The sequence below is a fragment of the Thunnus maccoyii genome, chromosome 13, assembly GCF_910596095.1.
Source record: "Thunnus maccoyii chromosome 13, fThuMac1.1, whole genome shotgun sequence".
In the NCBI taxonomy this organism is placed as follows: domain Eukaryota; kingdom Metazoa; phylum Chordata; class Actinopteri; order Scombriformes; family Scombridae; genus Thunnus; species Thunnus maccoyii.
This window is the reverse complement of record NC_056545.1, coordinates 17,748,136-17,769,889: the sequence shown is the minus strand read 5'-3', so window position 1 is coordinate 17,769,889 and position 21,754 is coordinate 17,748,136. Positions and strand designations below refer to the sequence as shown.

At 38.3% G+C, this 21,754-nt stretch overlaps 2 protein-coding genes across 10 annotated transcripts in view; both read right to left on the bottom strand.

Annotated features, from left to right (window-relative positions):
• LOC121910844 (glutamate receptor ionotropic, kainate 1-like) overlaps nt 1-12,005 on the bottom strand; it is a 35,895-nt gene extending 23,890 nt beyond the window's left edge. For all 3 annotated transcript variants that reach the window (XM_042432199.1, XM_042432197.1, XM_042432198.1), the window contains exon 1: nt 11,656-12,005. In XM_042432199.1, the coding sequence (XP_042288133.1) occupies nt 11,656-11,737 (82 nt within the window). In that variant the 5' untranslated portion in view covers nt 11,738-12,005. The remainder of the gene's footprint in view (nt 1-11,655) is intronic.
• Nucleotides 12,006-13,757: 1,752 nt separating this feature from the next.
• The window catches only part of tiam1a (TIAM Rac1 associated GEF 1a), a 77,074-nt gene continuing 69,077 nt past the window's right edge, over nt 13,758-21,754 (bottom strand). For all 7 annotated transcript variants that reach the window (XM_042430444.1, XM_042430446.1, XM_042430445.1 and 4 more), the window contains 11 exons: nt 21,485-21,553; nt 21,255-21,380; nt 20,723-20,831; nt 20,197-20,376; nt 19,917-20,035; nt 19,697-19,805; nt 18,455-18,513; nt 17,964-18,060; nt 16,724-16,811; nt 16,427-16,599; nt 13,758-16,280 (listed from right to left, as the gene is read on the bottom strand). In XM_042430444.1, coding sequence (XP_042286378.1) covers nt 15,607-16,280; nt 16,427-16,599; nt 16,724-16,811; nt 17,964-18,060; nt 18,455-18,513; nt 19,697-19,805; nt 19,917-20,035; nt 20,197-20,376; nt 20,723-20,831; nt 21,255-21,380; nt 21,485-21,553 — 1,803 coding nt within the window. In that variant the 3' untranslated portion in view covers nt 13,758-15,606. The remainder of the gene's footprint in view (nt 16,281-16,426; nt 16,600-16,723; nt 16,812-17,963; nt 18,061-18,454; nt 18,514-19,696; nt 19,806-19,916; nt 20,036-20,196; nt 20,377-20,722; nt 20,832-21,254; nt 21,381-21,484; nt 21,554-21,754) is intronic.

Genomic DNA, 21,754 nt, shown 5'->3' with positions numbered 1-21,754 from the left:
TCTAATTACTGAGGTTTGCTAAACCAGATATGGAGAGACAGATAAATGAGTGGGACATAAAATCATAATGTTTCAGCAGATGACTGTAAATATATAAACCATTGTTAATGAAAACAGAGTGCAATGATGTGTATTAATAAGAGGATGGACACCAGAAATAAAGAGCATTGCGAAAATCTTGTCTGCAACTGAATGAAGACTGTTTATAATGTTTATGTTCTCTACACCAAACAGCATATTCTGATGAGTTTGCTTTTATTTCATCAAGTACAGGAAATTACCAGCAGAACAACAAACTTCATGGCCTCAGTGAACCATTGAAGTGACCTGAATTCATGCTGTGGATGTTATTTCTTTAATATTATAGGTACCATTTTCTAATAAGGCACCCTTTATAAAGGGTTGTATTGTGGCTAATGACTTATGATTTATAGTTCAGTTATAAGCCATTAATAATAATAAAAAAAATACATAGCTTGCTAGGTTGTAAATCCCATTGGCAGGTATATATCCTTCCTATCCTATTTAATGCAGTTACAAATGTTGGTAATCATTAATAAATGCTGACGGATTTCTCACTTTTTCTAAGCCATTATGTCTGCAGTTATCAATAAAAGATTTTAATAATCAAGACTGTAGTTTTGTAATAAGATAATAATAAAAGGATTTTGGTTCAGATTGTCTGCAACCCTTTTCAAGAGGACCAGAAATCAAACAGTCAAGTCATGTTTTATTTATATAATATCAGAAATCACAAATTTTCCTGAGGGGGCTTTTATAATTCAGATTCTCATACAGCATCTGATATGAAAAAACGTAAGTAAAAACAGCAAATGATTATTTAAAATCAAACCGAACTGTAAACATAATATAAACAGAGATAAGTCTTAAGTGTCCAAAAATAATTCTCAGCACATGTGTCCCATTTAATGCTGAGGAGATGTTTTAAAAAGGTGTAAACAGTAACAGAACTGAAGTCTAATTTGAATAATGTTTTATACAAACACAGAGCGAAGAACTCATTCCCAAAAGTAACAAATTCTTTACATGAAAGTTTGTTTTATGTATTTTATTTATAGTTAACTTTATTTAAATTTATTCTAAGATTAAAGTTAATTTCCCTCCAGTTTAAAAATGTTTTTATTTTTGAAGTAAATAATATTTTAGTCCAAAAAATAGAAGGTGACAATATTTTAATACTTTTTGGTTATTTTCTTACTTTTACCATTATTTTTTTTAACAATAAAGCTACTGTATTTGAATTACAAAATAAAATTCTCCTGAATTTCTTCATTTTTGAATCCAAGACGCTAATACTACTTTTCTTTTTTAAACACAGCTATTTGCAGGATGCATAGCAATGAGGTAATGTATCTGTTTGTGACTATGTAAGATTAAAAATTTAATATAACGATGATGAAGCAAATTAAACTTTGTTTTAGTGAGTACCGTTCATACACCTCGGTTACATGTAAGGTTGCATTCACACAAAATCCAGCAATGCGGCACCTTCCCACAGGGTTGTGTGTGGAGGTGTGGGCGTGTTTATTTGTGCTTTAGAATGTAACCACTGTGAAACAATCAGAAAATAATGTTTTATTTCTCTGATTAATGGCTTTGTTCTCGCTACCGCTACTCCCTCTCTTCATCCACTCGCTCAACCACTGCTCCTCATTTTTAAAATGAGTTGGGAAGCCAACAACAAGTCTAACTTTACTTTTAACGTTATCAAACAAAGAGAAATGTCTCCCCCCTGCCCCTTCCTAGTGACATCTTTGCACTCCCTCATGCTACAATGCTACATAATGTAGTAATATAAACATAGGCTCTTCCGGTCTGTATGCCGTAAATCATTTTGTCTCATTTCATGGGAAATTTGAACTGGTGGCAAGCATTTAGAATAACTATATAGAAATAGCCAATCTTCTCGCTGATGATCTCATTTTCTCATGTAGGTCATATAGAGGCACCTTGTAGTAGCTTTCACCATATTAGAAAGTACTACCATATGATATAACAAGTACAACATATTACAGTATGAAAAACTGAAGTCTTTATCCCATTCACTGACAGCAGATGTGAATAGGATAAACAAGTGGCCTACAGTGAGCTGGTCTACAACATGCATATGTATTTGTTGTACAAAGCAGCTCAACAGAGTGCACAATCTAAAATTACACCAAATGCTCTCTGCAGCCTGAGTTAATAAGGATCATTTCAGATAGCTCTTTTTATGCAAACCAAATCTCCCAATCATAAACAAAGCCATAATACATTATGTCCGCAATAAAAGATAACACTTGTAGTTTTAGTGCCTCTAATATTCTACGAGCAGAGAATTAATTTGGAATTCCAACAGAAGCATGCAAATGAAGATGAATATTATGTGCTCCAAGATGAACAATCACTATTTTTACTCCGAGGCATAAAGTATATTCTAAACACCTTGTTTCTTGAAGTGAGGAGAAAGTCATACAGATTAAAAGGTAGCTGCTCTTTCACTGAGCGTGCTCTCATTTTTACATTACAGGGACCCAAGGCCACACTCCGTACTCGCTGCATGGACCGGCTGTCAGCAGGTACAATGCTGTTCAGGCACTCTTCTGAAAGTGCCCTGAAACTGAACATCCTGTCATCTAGGTGTAGAAGATGTGAAGTGTGGACTCAAAGGCAAGATGAAATGGAAGTAGCATAATTGCTGCCGCAGTGTGAAAGAGCAGGAAATAAAAAGGCTTTAAGAGCTTCTCGTGGATGTTCAAAACAGGCTTTTGAAAGACAAGTCAAGTCACATCAGTCAAGACAGAGAAGCACACAAAAACTGATAATTGGTAATTGTCAGTCTTGTAAGTTACATTTTTAGGGCATGACATAGATTTGTTTTTTCTCTCTGATTCTGCAAATGTTTGCCCCTAGACTGAATCTAATTTTCAACCCTTTGATCAACATGTTTATTCATCATCATCATGTACTGTTTATTTCTAGTAAAAATGTTTCCTGTTTTTCTCCAGATGATAACAATAACTTTTGCAGCAACAACAGTAGAGCAGAAATCCTGGATGTTTGTTGTGATTGTTTTCTCAGAAGCACCACAGCAGTTGAGCACCGTTGCACTCATTTACTCTAGTTCAGGTTCTAGTCCAGATATATTGTTTACATTATACATGATTTTTTTTTTTTTTAAATCAACCTGCAGGACTTTTTCAGCACACCAGGAGTTATCAAACTGTACTGTAAGGAAGTAACAATAATGCACATGGGATCAGACATTTAATCCACTTGTATCATCAATCAAAAGGTTGTTATGACTCATAGTACACTGTATGTAGCTTCCAATATAGTGTATAGTATTATGTAATGGTTATGCATGTACAGGGTGTACCAAGCACAGAATGAAGTCCAAGATAGGTTAAATGGGTGTGTATCATCATACATGTTTGGATAATTGTTGGAGTGAGTATTAGACTCCGGCACATGCAAACAATTACATTGTTCTCATTCAGCATGATCCAAAATAATACCTTAAGAATATGACTTTTTTTTCTATAAAACTTCTGGTCTTTAGAAGCCAAAGATCTCAATTATTAAAGGAATAGTTTGACTTCATTCACTTTTTTCCCAGGTGTTAGATAAGAAGATTGATATCACTTGGACCACAGTATCACTTCTCTCAATGAGAACTTCTCAACTTCTCATTAACTCTCAGCAAGAAGGCACATCTTGGACACAATGTAAATTATTCCCAAGCTGATTTTAATAGCTGGCTGTGTAAATTGGCAGTCATGATAAATGGATGATGATACATGTCACTCCCTCAGATTTCACAAAACGACCAACAGTATCTCTGTCGTTTATGAAGCTTAATATTCATGAGTTTGTGGTTGCTTTTCTACACATGCTTCAGTGTATTACAGGAATATTAATTTCTTCACAAACACCTATGATTATTGTGCATTCACACAACGTAGACGCATAGATAATTTAGTGTACCCACGGGCACTCACAAGATAATAATAATAATAATAATAACTGTATTTGTATAGCACCTTTCATACGAGAAATGCAGTTCAAAGTGCTGCAGTTGTCCTGGTCACATATCTGTAAATGCAGCCAATCAGTGATTATAATCAAGAACAATTAGGCCATTAACATAAAAATGCTATTTCTTCTGCAGTTACTGTGATTAGGAGGTACATGAATGTCAAGACAGCCGTGACGTAAAAATGTAAATGTGTGGTACAGTACACCGGATGGATGAGAGGTTTATCTGCCTGCTGCGGTGGGAGGAAAACAAACAAAAAGCTGAAGAACGAATCTGAGCCTTGTGCCGACACGTCATGCAGACCTGATCAGTCTCTTCAACAGCCCACCAGGGAGCTAAAGATGTTTGTTTGTGTGTGTGTGTGTGTGTGTGTGTTTACACAATCTCACACCATCCATCCCTCACTTCTCTATTTAATTACAAATAATTATGTTTTATATTTGTCATGCGTGCCTTCTTGTGGAGCAGTTTGAACTCTGTTGTTGTGACTGCGGCTGTTATAAAATATGTTCTTTTTTTTTTTTTTTTTTTTTTTTTAAACAAGGTGGTTTTTCCTTGCAAATGGATTAATGTACCTCACAGCACTAAAAGCATTCATTCAGTTCCCAAATAATGAGGAATAATGTGCCTCAGGAACCCACATCCATCTGGCCTACTAGACAACATAAATGGCTGTTAAAAGTTTCCGAGGACCCACGAGACTGCATAAATGCCTTTTAACATGTTTCTGTATGCAGGTATATGTTATCTGCATAAAATACAAGCACACTCAAGATGCACCGAGTCTGCCTTGTAATGCCTCAAACACAATCTAGTCTAGACATAAATTTCAAGTTTTAATTTTGCCTCCGTGGTAATTAATTGTGTTATTTAACAATGTTTTATGGCATTTCTGCTTCACTAGAAAGTTCAAAAGAGATGGGGAAGCTGTGATACAGAAAAGAGAATTATATCCAGAGATGAACCCAGGAGGAACAGTTTTGTAAATCACCAGATTCTGGGTTTCTCATTTTTGAACAAAATGATTTTTGACTTGCACATGAGAACACAACCTTGCAAAAAAATACAGCTATGTTGTTGAATCACCATCATTTCACAGTATTTTTATAAGAAAGACTTTCCACTTTTATCATCATGGAATTTGACAGTAAAATTCAATTTCAGTGTATTTCCTGCCAGCACAATCTTGTAAAAATACAACCATTTTGTAGAATCAGCATCATTTGACATTATTTTTTAAAAGAAAGACCTGTCAAAGGATTTACTCGCAATATTACATTTTTAAAGTATTTTATACTAACCCAACCGTGTAAAAAATATATTCATGTTATATGGATACTGGTATGAACCCTATTCATAACAGAACACCTTGAGTTCTTTTTGGTTTTTGTTGTTGTTTTTTTTCATTATGAAATTTGAATGTTAAGTTATTTTTTGGTGTCTTTTTACTAAAAAAAAACATGTAAAATAAAATACAGTCATGCCGTAGAATAACAAGTGTTGACCTTATTTTCAAAAGAAAGATTGACTGATTGATTGTTTTGGGGTATTTTAGAATTTGATTGGTGGCACAAAAACAGCCATTAACTTAAATTTATAGACATTGAAATTTTATTGCACATTGTTTGTTTGTTACATTAATCACTGAGACATTTTAGTACCATAGCACAATCTGTCTACAGACTCTACAGTCTGAGAATATGGAGAGGTCTTAGAGAGCAGCATCTTATGTTGCCTCACATTTATTTTTCATCAGACTACCACACAGTTCAAGGACAAGCTAGATTTCCACATAAGCGATTGAAAATGGAATGATTAACATTGAGGAACATTACCATGAAGATTTTTCTACTTTCAATTATTGTACCAGCATGTTTCACTGATTTTCACACTTTTGACCAGGAGAAAAATAACTATGAATTACAGAAAAAATAATCCTTTCTTCATTACATTGCTCTCTGTTCGACTCCCAAATGATGATTACCAAAAAGCAAACTGTAGCTGAGTCATCTTCTATTTAGCACTACATTTCCATGGAGGCAGTTTTCACATCAATCTGCCACTCAGTATCTCAGATAGCTCTGAAATATCCCTGAGCTGGACGAGTAAGAGACTTCTCTTTTTTTTCTGACAGTGACAGTGACACTCCTGGATGTTAAGAGTGCCTGTCTGACAGCAGAGATTGTCGTGCACTTTGAGAGAGGTGATGTAGCTACAGGCGGGAGGAAAATGTACCTGGGAGACTAAAAAGGGTCTAAGGTGTAAAACAGCGAGACAGACATTTCACTGTGCCCCGTTGTTCCGGCTGAGAAAACGTAGCAGAAACATTTTGTTCTCAAAAACGAATCCAAAGAGCCGTACAAATGGGTAAATAAGGCAAAAATGCAATCAGGGACAGAGGAAAAATGGAGAAAAGGAGAGACGCAGACAGACAAAGGATCACGACTCTTGTGTTGCATTGACACTAAAATAACAGCAACAAAGGAGATTTTTTGCTTTAAATTGCCACATTTGGAACTGTTTTTGTATCATGAAAGCGGTATGTGCTACAGTTGTAATCACAATGGCAAAAGACCACAGCTTCCTTTCAGGTTGAGTCCCTTTCAGGTTCCAAAATCATTTGTCTTGTGCTCACGAATAGGACAAACAGGTGCCACTAAATCAGACAGAGAAAAGGACCGAGAGAAGTGACTCAGTTTCACTCCGCATCCTGAACTCAATCTTCCCATCACAACAAGAGCTTTGTGAGATGCAGGATCAATAGATACAAAGGAATCCCAATGTTATTCATGCAACTCCACAACAGGCAACAGTTTCCTCTCTTTCCCCACAACCAAAAGCCGTGTGTTTCTTCCAGCAACATTAATGATCATGTTACTAAGGCAGCTAATTCCACAGTATATCTGTGTATATATCTTCAACAGAAGTGAGGCCATCTTTCCAAAACTCTGGTAATTTGGCTGAGGAGAGATTCATTTGTTTTCCTAATGGCCAGTTGTTAGAGAGAAAAGAGCTAATGAATAAAATTAAGAATGTAGGTTACAGCTCCAACTTAACTTAAGCAACTCCATTAAACAACGGGAGCGCCACAGGGCTGTGTCCTCAGCACCCTCGTGTAATCCTTCTACACCCACGACTGTGTGGCAACACAGGCTTCAAACACCATTGTGAAACATAAGGATTTGGACAAAAGAATAAATCCTACTGAAATGGATAAATTCTGGATAAATATGCAGGCAGAGAACATGCTAGGTAACATCAATGTATCAAGTGTTTCTATGTATGGACCCAAATAATTTAATATGTATAAAAGAAACATGAGAGACTGAACTGGGGCAGGAAATACCATCAGATATTTGCTGACATGCTTAGAGGCACACCTAGTTACTTACATGGAGAGAATTTAAGAGGAAGACTATATCCAGATTTTTTTTTAGAACACCACATATAACAGCTAAGATAAACCCCTCGGCATCCAGCTATTGCTGAAGGAACTGAGCACAGGCACAGGTGCACAACTATACACACACATTTTGGTCATGCCCAAAACTGAAAAATTACTGGAATGATGTATACCGATCTGTAAGGGAAATAATGCATATCCCACAAGACCCACGATGCATTGAGGCTTCAGAAATCCAAATTCATTAAGAGATGGAATCCAGCCATGAAGTTACTAATGCAATAAAATAAGCTCTTACCTCCACAACTTCACCTAAAGCAAGGATTTATCCTGCGTTATATTTTTTTTCTTTTTATTTCATTTATTCATTTATCAATTTTTGCGTATCCCCCATGCTGTCTGACAGCCAGTAAAACTGAAAGGAGTATCTCGATAATGTAGTCTGTACCATGTGCTCTGATAATATGGTCTGTAATGAATACTTTGATAATATAATCTGTAGTTAGTAATAATAGTATAGTCTGTGACGAGTACTATGATAATATGATCTGTAATGAGTACTGTGATCATGTGGACCGTAATGAGGACTTTGATAATGCAGCAAGATGGTGCAGTATGCAGGTGTGCATATAAGATCATGATGTCACACTTTGCTATTTTGTTGTTGTCGACTGTGCCCTCCCCCCAAACACACACACACACGCACACCACACACACACAGACACACACAAAATGCAATCTAACATCTGTGAAACATTCTGAACAATGATTGTATATGCAATCTTTTTGTGTCTTGATTCTGTCTTTTTCTATATATGCATGTATATATTTTTTCAAAAATACATATATTTATATTTTTTATTGCTTTTTATGTTTTGTTATTATATTTTGTGTCTTTATATATATATTTTTTCACATGATTGCACTTGTGTAAGCAGCGACAATAAACAGCTTGAATCTTGAATCTTAACAGAAGGCGCAACACGTTCTCATAATTAAACAACCAAAGCGACACCTGGAGCCAAACTTTGCAGTTCTGCAATTTCTCTCTCTCTCTCTCTCTTACACACACACACACACACACACACACACACACAAACACACACACTGATGGTGTCTGTGCATGTAAATCTGTAGAGTTGTGTGAATTTCTGTACTAGTGTTGTTCAAGGGGTCTGAGCCGAAGCATCAAAGCTGAACGTATTGCTCTTGAATGGTCCAGAATATTAATGTGCGACTCAGAGCTAAACTCCAGTTCAGCTCTGCACGTGGACCTCACCAGATAAAAAGAATAAAATTCTGCCCATTCTGAGAGAAGATCTAACACATAGCCGAGCACACCTACGAGATGTTATCACACAAAATACAGCCTGTAGATACAACTCTTATATCCTGGGTGGCAAAAAATATTTTTCTATTAAGTAAATTAACAACCTGTTTATTTAAAAAAAAACAGACTTTAGATCATCACAGAGAATATCAGTAGCCTACTGGTATACAGCATATGTCAGCTGATAAAGGAATTGCAGTACATAAATTCCAAAGTTTGAGGTAAACATTACCAAACAGTGTCGCAACTGAATAGTTTGTTCAGCAAAGAGCATTGACAGGTTTGTTTTTCAACTTTAAAACATCTCGCTCAGTACATATCCTGGTCACATTTTAGCTGATCTTTATCAGAAATGTTTGCTTATATTATGTGTTTATGCTAAAGAACAAATGTCTGCCGATATCAATATTAGATTTTTTAAATTCTCAAATATCAATATCTGTACCAGCCTCAAAAATCCAGTATCAGTCGGGCTCTAGTGTACAAGTTGTTAATGGCTTGTATGTATCAACACAACAATAATACTAACAACACTTTTCAAATGAGTAAAAAGCAGTTATAGTGTTTATGTTAAAAAATATATATTTTGGGTTGACAGGTTGTGAGCGGTTTCACTGGTGTATCATCTACCAATGCAACCTTCTCTGTCCTTTTTGCAAGCTCTTTAAAGTCCGCCTCCACTCAAACATGTTATTGTTACTTCACTTCAATGTTTGACCTTCATTGTGAATGTGCAGAGAGATGTAAATGCAGTTTGACATTAGAGGGTTGTTTTCAAATTCATCCGCTGAAGGGGAAAGTTTCTCTGTGCTCACCTTACATCTGAGTTTAAGATGTGTATACATACCGGCAGGATTTTATGACATCACAAGTTTGGAAGCCAATTGTGCAAGTTTTACAAATGGACACTTGAAGCCTCCAGTGCAACATACACTGAGAATGGACATTTTAATCAAATAGGAGACATCTTATCCAGTGGGAAGACTTTTGAAATGAAAAATATTTGCATGTTTAAAAGATTCTGGGTTGTTCAATGAAGCAAAGAGAGCAGATGTCATTTTAAGAACTTGATAGGTAACTGAGCTTTTCTGTGGGGGGAAAAAACCATGTCAAACGCAAATTATTTTAATTTATCTTAATACATGTATATGTATAGTGTCACATGGAAAGGACACATCTAAAATTAGAAATATTACCTGAAATGCTAAACCAAGATTTCAAGTGTAAAAAACGAACAAATGTTGTGCATTTTGAAATATATCTCTATATATGTAGATATAAGGTGTTCCTGTAGCCTGCTGCACATTACCTGATGCAGGACCAGCACTGTAGCCTATGTATACCTACCACAGCTCTATACCTCTCCAAGTTACAGACACATGGCTGCGACACCAATTCTCAATTTATTCAGTCAATTAGATTCACATATTCTACTGTTCGACTCTGGTCTGATTCAAAGCCTGAAAGTGAGACGCTTGTATAATGAACACAGCCCACAGCGCTCCTGTCTAATCAAGTCTAGGTGAAGTTCTCTCACTCCTCTCAACTCGACTACACTGGCTGTGACGGCAGGACCGAGGATGATTACATCGCCCTCACTGCCTACATTACATCTATCTCAGTGATGGATAGGTTTCAGCGTCGGTCAAGATCAGCTGCTGGGGGGCATATTTTGAATGAAAATGCCCCGACAGGAGTCTCTAGTGGCTAGAGTAGTATACAGGGAGGAATCAATAATCAATTACTTTCACCTGCTTGTGTGTGTGTGTGTGTGTGTGTGTGTGTGTGGCGCAATGAACATGAGTAGTAAATAGTAAATGGATTGCACTTATATAGCGCCTTTCTACCTTAACGGACCAAGCGCTTTACAATTTTTGCCTCTCATTCACGCATTCACACACACACACACACACACACACACACACACACACACACACACACACACACACACACACACACCCGCTCTCTACCTCCTGAGCCACAGCCGCCCCCAAGTCCTCCTTTGTCAGATTGAAATTTAAATTACTTTAAATATAGTTAATGATTCATGAAGACTGGGCTTAAAAAAAAAAACCCTCTGATGGCAAAGTCTGCTAAAAGTTCACAGGATGATTTTCAGTCAGAAATCCAGTGTTCATTGATTTCATTTCATTGATTTGTAATCTGCCATATAAACTTTCCCTCCAGCAATAGCATTTTTTTCAACAAAAAAGACAAAATAATGATTACCAACAAGATATTGTCTGTTCAAGATGCTGAATTAATGAAGTTTTCATTTTCAGCTCGGAGGTTTTATATGTGATTTAAAATAAATGTGGACTATTTTACTGACCTTTGCTTTCTACCATGTTGATGAAATACTACTAGACTGATACAAGGGCTGAGAGGTGGCAGATTCAGACATATTTGCCATAGCTGTCTGCAACTGACATTTTGTCTTCTAAACTAAATTAACCGGCGGGGAGTACAGTTGTAAGTGAATTTTGCCCTTTAAAGCAGGTAATCTTTTTTTTTTTCCCTTGTGCTGACTCAACCTCACTGACAGCATGACCTTTTAGATAATAATAAGAACAAGTAATCCCATAATCACTGTTTCTGGGACAAAAGGTACAAAATACCACTGGAAAACACCTAGGAAATTACATTAAACATGTTTTATTCCAATTGGGATATGGAAAAAAATAAAAACTTTAAGGTATTAAGTTACCACACTTGGAATAGAATGACATTATTTAAATATTTGTGTAATGTTACACACCTAAGATGCTCTCCTATATCTGTGTGAAAATGGGACAACTCATATACAGGCTACTGTTGCTTTTGACAACTCAGACACGCAGGGAAACGCCAACAACACCGTGCGTAAACAGCTGTTGCGCTTACCGATTCTGAGGACTTGTGGTGTGCTCAGACAGAGCTGCGCCGCGAAGAGAAGACAGATGAAAAGTCTTTTTCTTTTCTCCATGGTGCTCCAGGCGAACTCACCGCGAATACTGACACCATGACAGAGAGAAACAACCTCTATGCACGCGCTGAACTACCTGGCGGGGCCATTCCAGTGCGCGACCCAAGTTTTCATTCCCAATGCGATCCTTTCCACTCTGCATCACTCCGTGGCATCAAAGAAATGGAAAATGATCACCGCCGGTCACATGAATCCAGACTTTAATGCACCACATGAATCCAGTCACATCTTTAAAACAAAACTGGCTGCGAAAAAGAAAGAAAGAAAGAAAAAACAGTCAGCCAGAATAAACGCGTCCACTCTGGTGCGCGCCTTCAAGGCTGTAGAAGCCAGAGGGAGGGAGCGCAAGCATCAGTGTCAAGCCAGCCGGGATGAAATTTAATTGACTTCCGGTAACACTTCTCAAAATAAAAAATGCATAGCAAAATCTGACACTTTAGGACATTAAATCAATCGTTATTCTACTGCCAAAAAATGTGACATACTTGTTTTAGGATAGCAGCTGTCCACCGTACATATTCAAACAAATACATTTCGACTACTACTCCATCAACAGCACAACAGTACACTAAATTAAGTAAAAAAAAAAAAAAAAAAATTCCAAAATAATGGGAAGCTGTTTTTTTTCTTTAAACTTGACAGAACAGCTTATCTACTGACAGTACCCGTGGACTAATTCTGGTTATCTCTGGCTAGTTTGTCTCCCTTTGATTCGGATTAAGGAGCAGATGGATTGGCAGCGGTTCTCCCCACCGGTCCTGATGAGAGGAAAATAATCTTCAGGTTACAGGGCAGATGCCAGATTATCTCTCACTGCAGGCAAGCAAGGTCTTTATCAGACCGGGTCGCTGGATGCTTTTCCTTAAGTCCCAGGACTTCTGAGAGAAAGTTCAATACAGGACACATTTCACATTATATGAATAGACTCATCACCACAAAAATGTTCTGACATGGAGACCTGACTGAACACTATTTCCATTATTATTTCCATGTTTTGTTTGTGACGATTTTTATGTTATTGGAGTATCAAATGATATGAATACACATCCAACACAAGCCATTCATTGACCCCTGGAATGAAAACTGTATTTTGGGCTCTGGGCTGTGGTTAAATTTTATGTGACATTTGAAAAAGTCAAAGATTCCCAGTGCTGGCCATCTCACAGTCTTCAAGCAAAATCAGCATTGCGTCAGAAGTGACATTTTGTTTATCACAATGTTTGTGAACTCTCTCAAAGCTGGAAGCCAAGTGATCTGACAAAACCTGCCAACTCAACCTGGACCTCTGACAAACAGCCTATAGACAAAGTTAATTAACTGAGAAAATGACCATCCAGCCTCTCCAGAAGGACTCCTTGGGCAGCACTCCTAACACTACACTTGCCTGATATGAATACTGAGCAGAACTATTGCCGTCTGTTAAATACCATACATATAAATGTCTGCTGGCGCTGCAATAATATTACCTCATGTTTAATTAAAGAATACATTTTACAACATACAAGGAGGTAGGTTACTTTATAGACACTGAAATAGGTCCATTCAGGTTTGAAAAAATTGAATTTCAAAGACATTTTATCCCACTTTTTATATATTTGAGCCTTATTTTGTTTGATTTTTTTTCTTTGAACACCTTACATGTGATGCCTTTTAATTTATACAAGGCCACAGTTTTCTCATTTAAGCCTCCCTTCCATTTTTAAGTTCTAACAGCCTTTACCTTCAGAATATTTGCTCAGTAATCCATTAAAATAGTAGTGATGCTTCATTTTCTCTTTTGTAACACCTTAAATTCAAGACAATACACTGAATCTACAAAATTCTCTGGCATCAATTAGCACTTATTTTGGATCAACTGAATGTGATCTTCCAAGTAACCTCTGTGAGGAGGTTATGATGATTATGAAAGACAATGTACAAACAAAGGTTACTAACCTTTGTATCAGAGGGGGAAAAAATAACCTTTTGACATCAGAATGACAACAGAAAATGAAAAATAATTAGCACTTACACACAAAACTAAATGTAGAAATTTTATTTTAACATAAAAATGATAATACTCCACAGTTTTATGTACGAACACAGTTTTAAAAGTACAAAGGGAAGAGTCAAAGGGGTTCTCACAGGATTTCTGTCCAAGGACAAGTGATTGTACCTCACAGTCTGAACGTCCTTACCGAGCATCACCCAGCAAGCTAAAATCTCAGAAACCAGCATCATAATAAAAAGACAATAATAAGAACATCCAAAGTGTATTTCCCTCCACTCTCTTCACACTCCAAATCAGTGTAGCACACAGATTTCCCTCCTCACAGCTGGGTATTAAGTGCATGTACAATACATCCATTAAAAGGTGTGCATGACTGTGTTGATCTCAGTGATCAGGTGTTGTTGTGATGACGTATAGTGAAACAGCACAGCCTGGTGGATAAGAGTAGAAATGCAGGAGGGGTGAAGCGGAAATAAAAAGATACCAAATGTCATGGATGTGAAGTCTGACTCAGCCGGCTTCTTTGTGGGTTGCGACGCTGCTTGACATGACAAAGGTCAAAAGGAGCGGGAGAGAGCAGAAGAGGACTGAGTCAATCCAAGGATGAAAGGTCAACTGCATGACTGCTCGTCTCCTAGGAGATACAGCAGTCACTAACATGGCTCTGTCGAACGCCCCCTTTCAAAACAACAAAGAAAATTCAAGTAAAACAGGATTGTTGCGGGAATTATTATGTTATTTATCAAGGACACGGAGCATGAAGAGTGACCTTTGGGGCGAGAAAGGGTCTGGTATATTAATGATCTTGATGAAATCCATCGGTTACCAAAATAACAATGCCATTTTATTTAAGCAACTGAATAAAAGACTGGACATTCATGTGAAGGGCACAAACGCTGGCTCTCTTAAGCCCGTTTCTGGTACCAAACACACAAAGGGTGGCTTGTAACACTGGGCAGCTGAATGTGGTGTAAACATTAAAAATTACAGTAAAAAGGCAATAATTAAATAAAGAATAGGTAGACTATCTCTTGTCCAAACTATCTTTTAAAAAGATATTATTATAGGAGACAAAAGTGAGCTTCAAAACTTTTTTTATACAAGAGGTTAACGGCACTCTATTTGTACTCCTGACTATACACCGATGTGCAGCTGATATTAAGTTAAAACAATTAAAGCACAGTAAAGCTAGTTGGATCTCACCATCTTTTACACAGCAGTCATTAAGCCAAAAGCCCCTGAAGAGAAATTCACTAACACACAGCCCTTGAGTGTTAAAATACAAACACAGTTTCCGAGTCAGAAAAATATAACACCCCCATTCCTGTGTTGAAAAATAGACATTTTTGGCCAGAAGGTCACAGTTCAGTGATGGCGTCTCTTCAGTTTTATGTGTGCATGGTACAGTAGCTGCCTAGAGTCTCTGTGTCTGTGCTTCCGTGTACTATATGCACCTACAGTATACATACACACACTTGCTTGTTTACTTGCGTGTACATGCAGTGCTGTCTTGTTCATACCAAGTGTGGAATGCCTGGATGTATGTCCAAAACAGTTTTTTTTTTTTTTTCCAGGTTCGCTAGAAGCGGCTCAGGACGAGGATCTCTAGGTCACAACAGAAACCCCAGGTAAAGCTCAGCGCGTTCTCTGGTGGTTTTAGGATTGTCAGAACAGGGGAGATGCAGGTGAGGTGGAAAGGAGAGGGTTGTGTAGAGATTCAGGGAGGTTTAATACCTTCTATACACACGTTCTCCTCCAAATTCTACATATTTAAAGCTTCTATTAGATCTCTCCCCTATTTTCTTGCACTCCTCCTTTAAGTAAAAAGTGAAAGAAACCATCCATTGTCTCCTTTCTTCATCCCGTCTTCTAATCCCCATCAGAAGACGTCACTGTTGCACCCGTTAGTAAAGTCGTCCCGTCGCACCCAGATGACATCATGGTCCTTGTTTGCGGCTCCCTCCACGGCACACTGCTTCAAAGGGGCAAGCTTTAGAGTGGGGGTTGCACAACGGGATAGAGGGACGCCACAGGAGGTGTAGGAGTCTACCGAGCCTGAATCGTCACCTCGCTTCATTCGATCAACTTCGTCCTCCCGCATCACGCCCTGGATGACCTCACTTCCAGTCTCTACTCGCCCGTTCAGGTTATGGCTCCTCGCCTCTCTGGCCTGCAGGTTGAGTCCGTCCATCTTCCCCTCCAGGTCGATGGGTTCTGATGATGCAGCTCGGACAGACTTGCAGTACTCGTCGTCGTCGCTCAAAATGTCTGTCTCCTTCACCTGCCCCACGTCAATTCCCTCTCCCTGATCTTCATAGCGACCCAGGTCAAACTGCTCTTCCACCCAACGGTCTGTGTCCTCTCCTTGAGGCTTGTGGGATTGAAGAAGGCCATGATTGGACAGCGACGAGTAGGAGGAAGGGTAGGAAGAGTGGCGGGAGGGGTCGGAATCGTTGCTATTGTTGTTGTTGCCGTGGAAAACTAGGTCTGTGTCGATGGTGAAGCGGTTCCTCACCAGCTTCCTGCGGGCCAGCGATCGAGATGGAGCTGAAGCTAAACAGACACAAAAAGATAAATCTTGGTAATGTCACGTTCAAATATTGTTATAAACATAGTAAGTTTGACATATTGGCACGGCATATAGGTCCTTAGCAAATTAAGGTTACTGTGAACTAGAAGATATATTTAAACTTTGTCACCTGCTCTGTTCATGGTGGGCCGTGACCCTTTGAGGGCACACAGGCGCTTCCCTCCAAATGGGACGTACTGCTGGTTGGGTGGCAGAGACTCAGTCTTAAGTAGCTGGCGGCGCTGTTTTTCCCTAAGGATGGAATGGACCGCTTTCAGGAAGTCCTTTTTACTATCCGGAGAACTGCAAATTGGACAAAAACACAAGAACTTAAAAATAATATACATAGTTTGTTTGATTGGGGTTTTTGTAAGATGTCATATACCTTCATTTCATATGTTTTGAATACATGTGTACAGTTTCATACCTGCAGCACAACTGGAAGGTTCTCTCTGGTCTTCCCTCAGATTCAGACTTTGTGTGAACTATCTCACACACTGCTGTACCCTCAGAGTCTGTGAGGAGGGAGAAGAGAGATGTGATCTACATGTATAAAAGCCTTCAGTTAATTTCAGTCATCAATTTCTTTCCCTTTAACAGCCCGCCATTAGGCAGACAAACGATCACACTTTAACTCAATTGCCAAACGGTGATTTAAAGTTCATCTAGGGCAGAGCTGGGATGTGATGAAGATTGCATGCAGACCTATTAATAGGGTTTTATCTGTTTTGTTTACAATGGTTATCATTTATTTTCTGTGGGAGAGAACAGCAACAACACTGACTCCAGAGCTTTTGAAACAACTGTTTGATTTTATGGGGGCATCAGAAACAACCTCAGTGTTTTGGGTGACAAATTGTCTCACATGCAATTGCCAAGACCTCAGTATAAAAATGCACAATTCATTTATTCCTAAAAATAATCTGATCAAATGGTGAGCAAATATTGGGGAAAGGGGTAAATATCTAGTTCAGGGCCAACTAAAATACTAATGGTGAGTCCAATATCTCCCTTGTGAGGATATACAGTATTAACTCAGGTTAATAACACAAACCTTTGGTGCAAGCTCTTTGTTTAAACTCATTCTCACAGAATGAGCTGTAATACATTCATGTGTGCATTAAGCACAATCTGTAGCACATGCAAAAGTCCAAAATCCCTTCATAAGTTTATCCACTGAACAGACTTTCATTATGGAGACATCTGGCTGACTGACATATCAGTTTTTAAACTCTGCACTCCCCTGGCGAGACAAATTAAAGTCTCCATACAGAGCCTCAAAGAGCTTTGTCTTTTCCTGTCCAATACATTTTTTAGGCTAATGACCAGATATTCAAATGTTTTCTGACCAAATTTGATTGCACAGTTCATCTGTTCCAATTATGTTCCAGACTTTTCCTTAATAAAACTTTAAATAGCTGGTGGAGAATGAGCCAATTGAAAAATGAATCAGTGAGAAGCTGAGCACATTTAACATACTTCTTTTTAAAATGTGTTATGTGGTTGTTTACTTACTGGTCAAAAAAGTGAGCCAACCACATTTATCCAAGACTTAAACTGACTGACCCCAGCGGCAATACTAGTGGCTTTTCTGAGAGAACAAAGCAGTTCTCAAGGTGCAAGCTTGAAAATTACTTTAGCATGTTACTGTTTTTAAATAGACCTACTTGCAAGGGCACGGACTTGTAGAGAGTCAGTTGCGATCATGTGACGGAAACGGAAAGGATCCTTGTCATCACTCACGGACGCACGGTGAGATCCACCCTGAAAAAGAGGTTGCATATCAAATACATAAAGCGCTGCAATACATCAGCATGACAGCAGAGAGCACAAGAGTGCAGAGACAGAGGGGTGGTTTAACACACAAAAACATCTACTGTATTGTACTATACTTGGGGAACAGCAAAGTGTGCACATAAAGTCTCTTCAGACTATTCAATTGCCAATAACTACCTTCACTCAGTAATCTAGTCTATTGTCCCATGATGGAAGACATTAACCTTAATTTCTTTGTGGTCTCAATGTGCCATCCAAAACTAAAAGGCCATTGAAAAAGCACTTCAGAGAAAGCCCAAAGCCCCAACCCGCACAGTACATCCTCCACCAGAGTGTCTCAGACTGGAATTAATCAACAGAAAATGGGAAAAACAGTACTTACGATTTTTTTCCTGTGCTTGGAGCAGTCTTTGTACACAAACACAACTGCTGTTTTGAACACTAAATGAGGGCATGGGGGAGAAGAAGAGGGGAATGAAAGAAACCATTAGCATGGTCTGCATTCATTCAACACATACAATATATCAAAAGACAAAAAGACATTTCACTACCCGATTTGCTACAGTGACAGGATGATGCATTGTGTCAATGGATGCTTTTAGTTGCAGCTTTTGAGGAAAATATACTTAAAATGTATTGACATACCATGTGAGCAGCACACAAAATATGAAAATAGACCAAAGTCACGGCATTGCACGCACAAAGCAACCACATCCACTCACTATCGCCTTGCCAGGAAAAGCCCTGATACATGTACTGTCTATATAATATTAATCCCCAATAGTGTCTGAGCTGAGTGAAATTTTAAGACAGAGGGCACTTCTGGGTGTGTGAGAATATCTTGTGATCGCATTAATATAAAGATGACATGATGCACTTCACGTGAAGAGCAAAAAGTAGTGCAAAGATCCTTCGTGTAATATGCCCGACTGGGTTTTCCTTTTACCAAGTCTATTTCTTTACCACCTGAAATAGCACCTAGCAGCACACCATGCATGACAGTATCAAGTGTCAGATGCCTGCAAGTGTTAAGATAAAAGTGCAATGTTTTTGATATACTGTGCAGTGTTTCTCTGGAACATTCAAATATAAAGTAGAATTCTTTTGTTTCTGACAAAAATGTAACATAACAGAATATCTGCAGTGAAGCTTATGTGTTTATTCATCTACAACAAATCATCCCACACTGTGGCATCTTGCAGATAATTTTCAAACCTGTATGTTTTGACCAATTCCATGCATAATGATGCTAAAAAGCATTTCATTATCTGTTTTGTAAATATTAATATTTACTTTTTAAACCCACCATAGCTTGAAATGTACACCAAGTAGACTGCTACACCGTCCAATTCAACAGAATACAACATCACTTACAGTAGGTATATCATTATGATATACAATAGTATTCACTGAAAACTTTTTACTTTTGTTAACACTGTTGTGAATATAAATTCACATGTCTCAAATGTCCATGAAATATATCTCTAATGTAGCTGTAATTATGTGAAAAGTCTGTCCTCCTGTGTTGACAACTGAGATTTATAGAAATGAAAAACAAATGTTTTCACTTGTATAAATTTCCATAACAAGAATCAATTCCACAATGTAATCCATTAATTCTTACCAAAAGCAGCCAAATCTGGGTCCTTTTTGCTCTTGACCAAAGAGGCTGGAGGGTTGATCCACATCACAGTGGAATGTAGCAAAAGATCCCCCATCGAGAGGTCAGCCACCTGAGATGAAGAATTAATAAAACCAATTGTAAACTATAAATTTACTGTCAGTCATTGGATAATATATTGGTTCCACAATACCTTGAATAAAGTGGACAAGATTGTGCTTACCTCTTTTTTATCTGCAGTCTGTTCGTTGATGAGCTGGTCGAAAACAGCCCCATACTCCTCATGAAGCTTTTGCATCTCGTTGATGTGACTTGCAACCTTGTTCATGGCCTTCATTGCAACTGAATGAGACAGAGACAGACATTCATCATCATTACCATAATTACCACTAAATTACTGCTGATGATGATTTAGCATTTGACAGCATTTTAGTGTTACAGACAAGAGTACATTTAAGAAGAGCCAATTAAAATTTATTTTTAAAAAAAAGACACTTGCTTACCATCCAGGTGGTAGTGTTCCTCACTGTCAGGGTCCGTGAGAGAGTAGAGCTCCTTCAGCAGCAGTGGGTACTTCAGGACCCTCTGAATGGGTTTGATCAGGTAAGACTCCAGCGTGGATGAATGTTGCTGTCTGGGGTTCCTCTCAGCCAGGAAAGCCTTGAAATCGGGGTCAGTCTTGGCTGAGGGAGCGGAAAAATGATTTTTTCATTCATTGTGTGTCTTTGTCCACTCATTCTTTCCCTATACTGCAATGGCAAAGTTGAGCTCAACTGTACTTTCAAATGCTTCTCGATTGTATGATCATGCACGCTGTCAAGTTCATGCCTCATTGTGTGCTGATACCAGTTGTAGCTTGCCCTTTGTACTGCAGGACATGTGACTAGTACAACGTGCCTCCTCTACTATACCAGCCCTTCAGCTATCACATGCCACTGATGGTAGGGAGTAATAAACGATGACTATCAGGGGAGTTAACTGTTGGTCATGTTTGTTTAGCACCACTCAAGAAAATGTGCATGCTTTTACCTTTAGTCAGAACTTTTGGAACCTTGGTGTGGCTGGCGCAGAAGGCGCTGTAGATCTTGAAGCGATCAGCATAATACAGGAATGAACCACCCAAGGAGAACAGCACTTTCTGTTGAAACATAATAAGGACAATGTCACACATTCATAATGTAAGTAACATTTGTTTTAGTATGGCTGTGCAACTGTAAATGGGAATTATACAGAACTGTACGTACAAGAAGAACACTTTTCTGACTAAGAGTTAGGCACATGAATGTCTCAACTGTGTTTGATCTCTTAAAAAAAAAAAAAAATCAATGTTAATAAAGAGCTTTCTTTACATTTGCCAGCTATGGTGCTCCTCAGCAGTTAGCGAAATGTAAATATGGTGAAAATCAATCTTCAATGCTTCTGAAACCATGTTATAAATTATCCAAATAACAGCTAGCACTTACTGGAAGTAATTCTAAAGTGCGCTCAACAGAGAAACAAAATTATTAGTAAATTACAAACTGAAAGACGCATCAAGTTCAAGAGATCGACCTTCCCTCACCTTAAATTGCTCCACCCTTTCCAAGCGGTCCAGATCTGGCACCAGTCTGATTCCATCCTCCAGCGTCCGGAGAAACTCCACCTGGAACTCCACCATCTCCCCGAGGTTACCGAACAAAACGTCCAGCTGCAACACACGCAGAGCATCATTCTGACACTGCTACCACTTTATGAGCGCAGCAATTCATATATGTTTTTTATTCTTGGGATGTGTAGATCAGGCAGAAGTACCTCATCCTGTGTGAGGAAGCTCTCTTTTTGCAAGGGTGTCAAATAGCACTCTATTAGGCACCTCAGGTCCTGCAACAACAAGGAATATAAACAAGATCAAGCCTGTGATCAGTGTTTATAGAGGAATGAGGCAGGGCAAACGTAGGCGTCTGTTGATAGGGAGGCTTTTTAATGTGGTGTCATTACTGAGTATTTTAAATAATCAACAGAAATTAGCTCTAACAGGCATGAACCAAACGTACCATGACACGAAAAATCATGTCAACACTG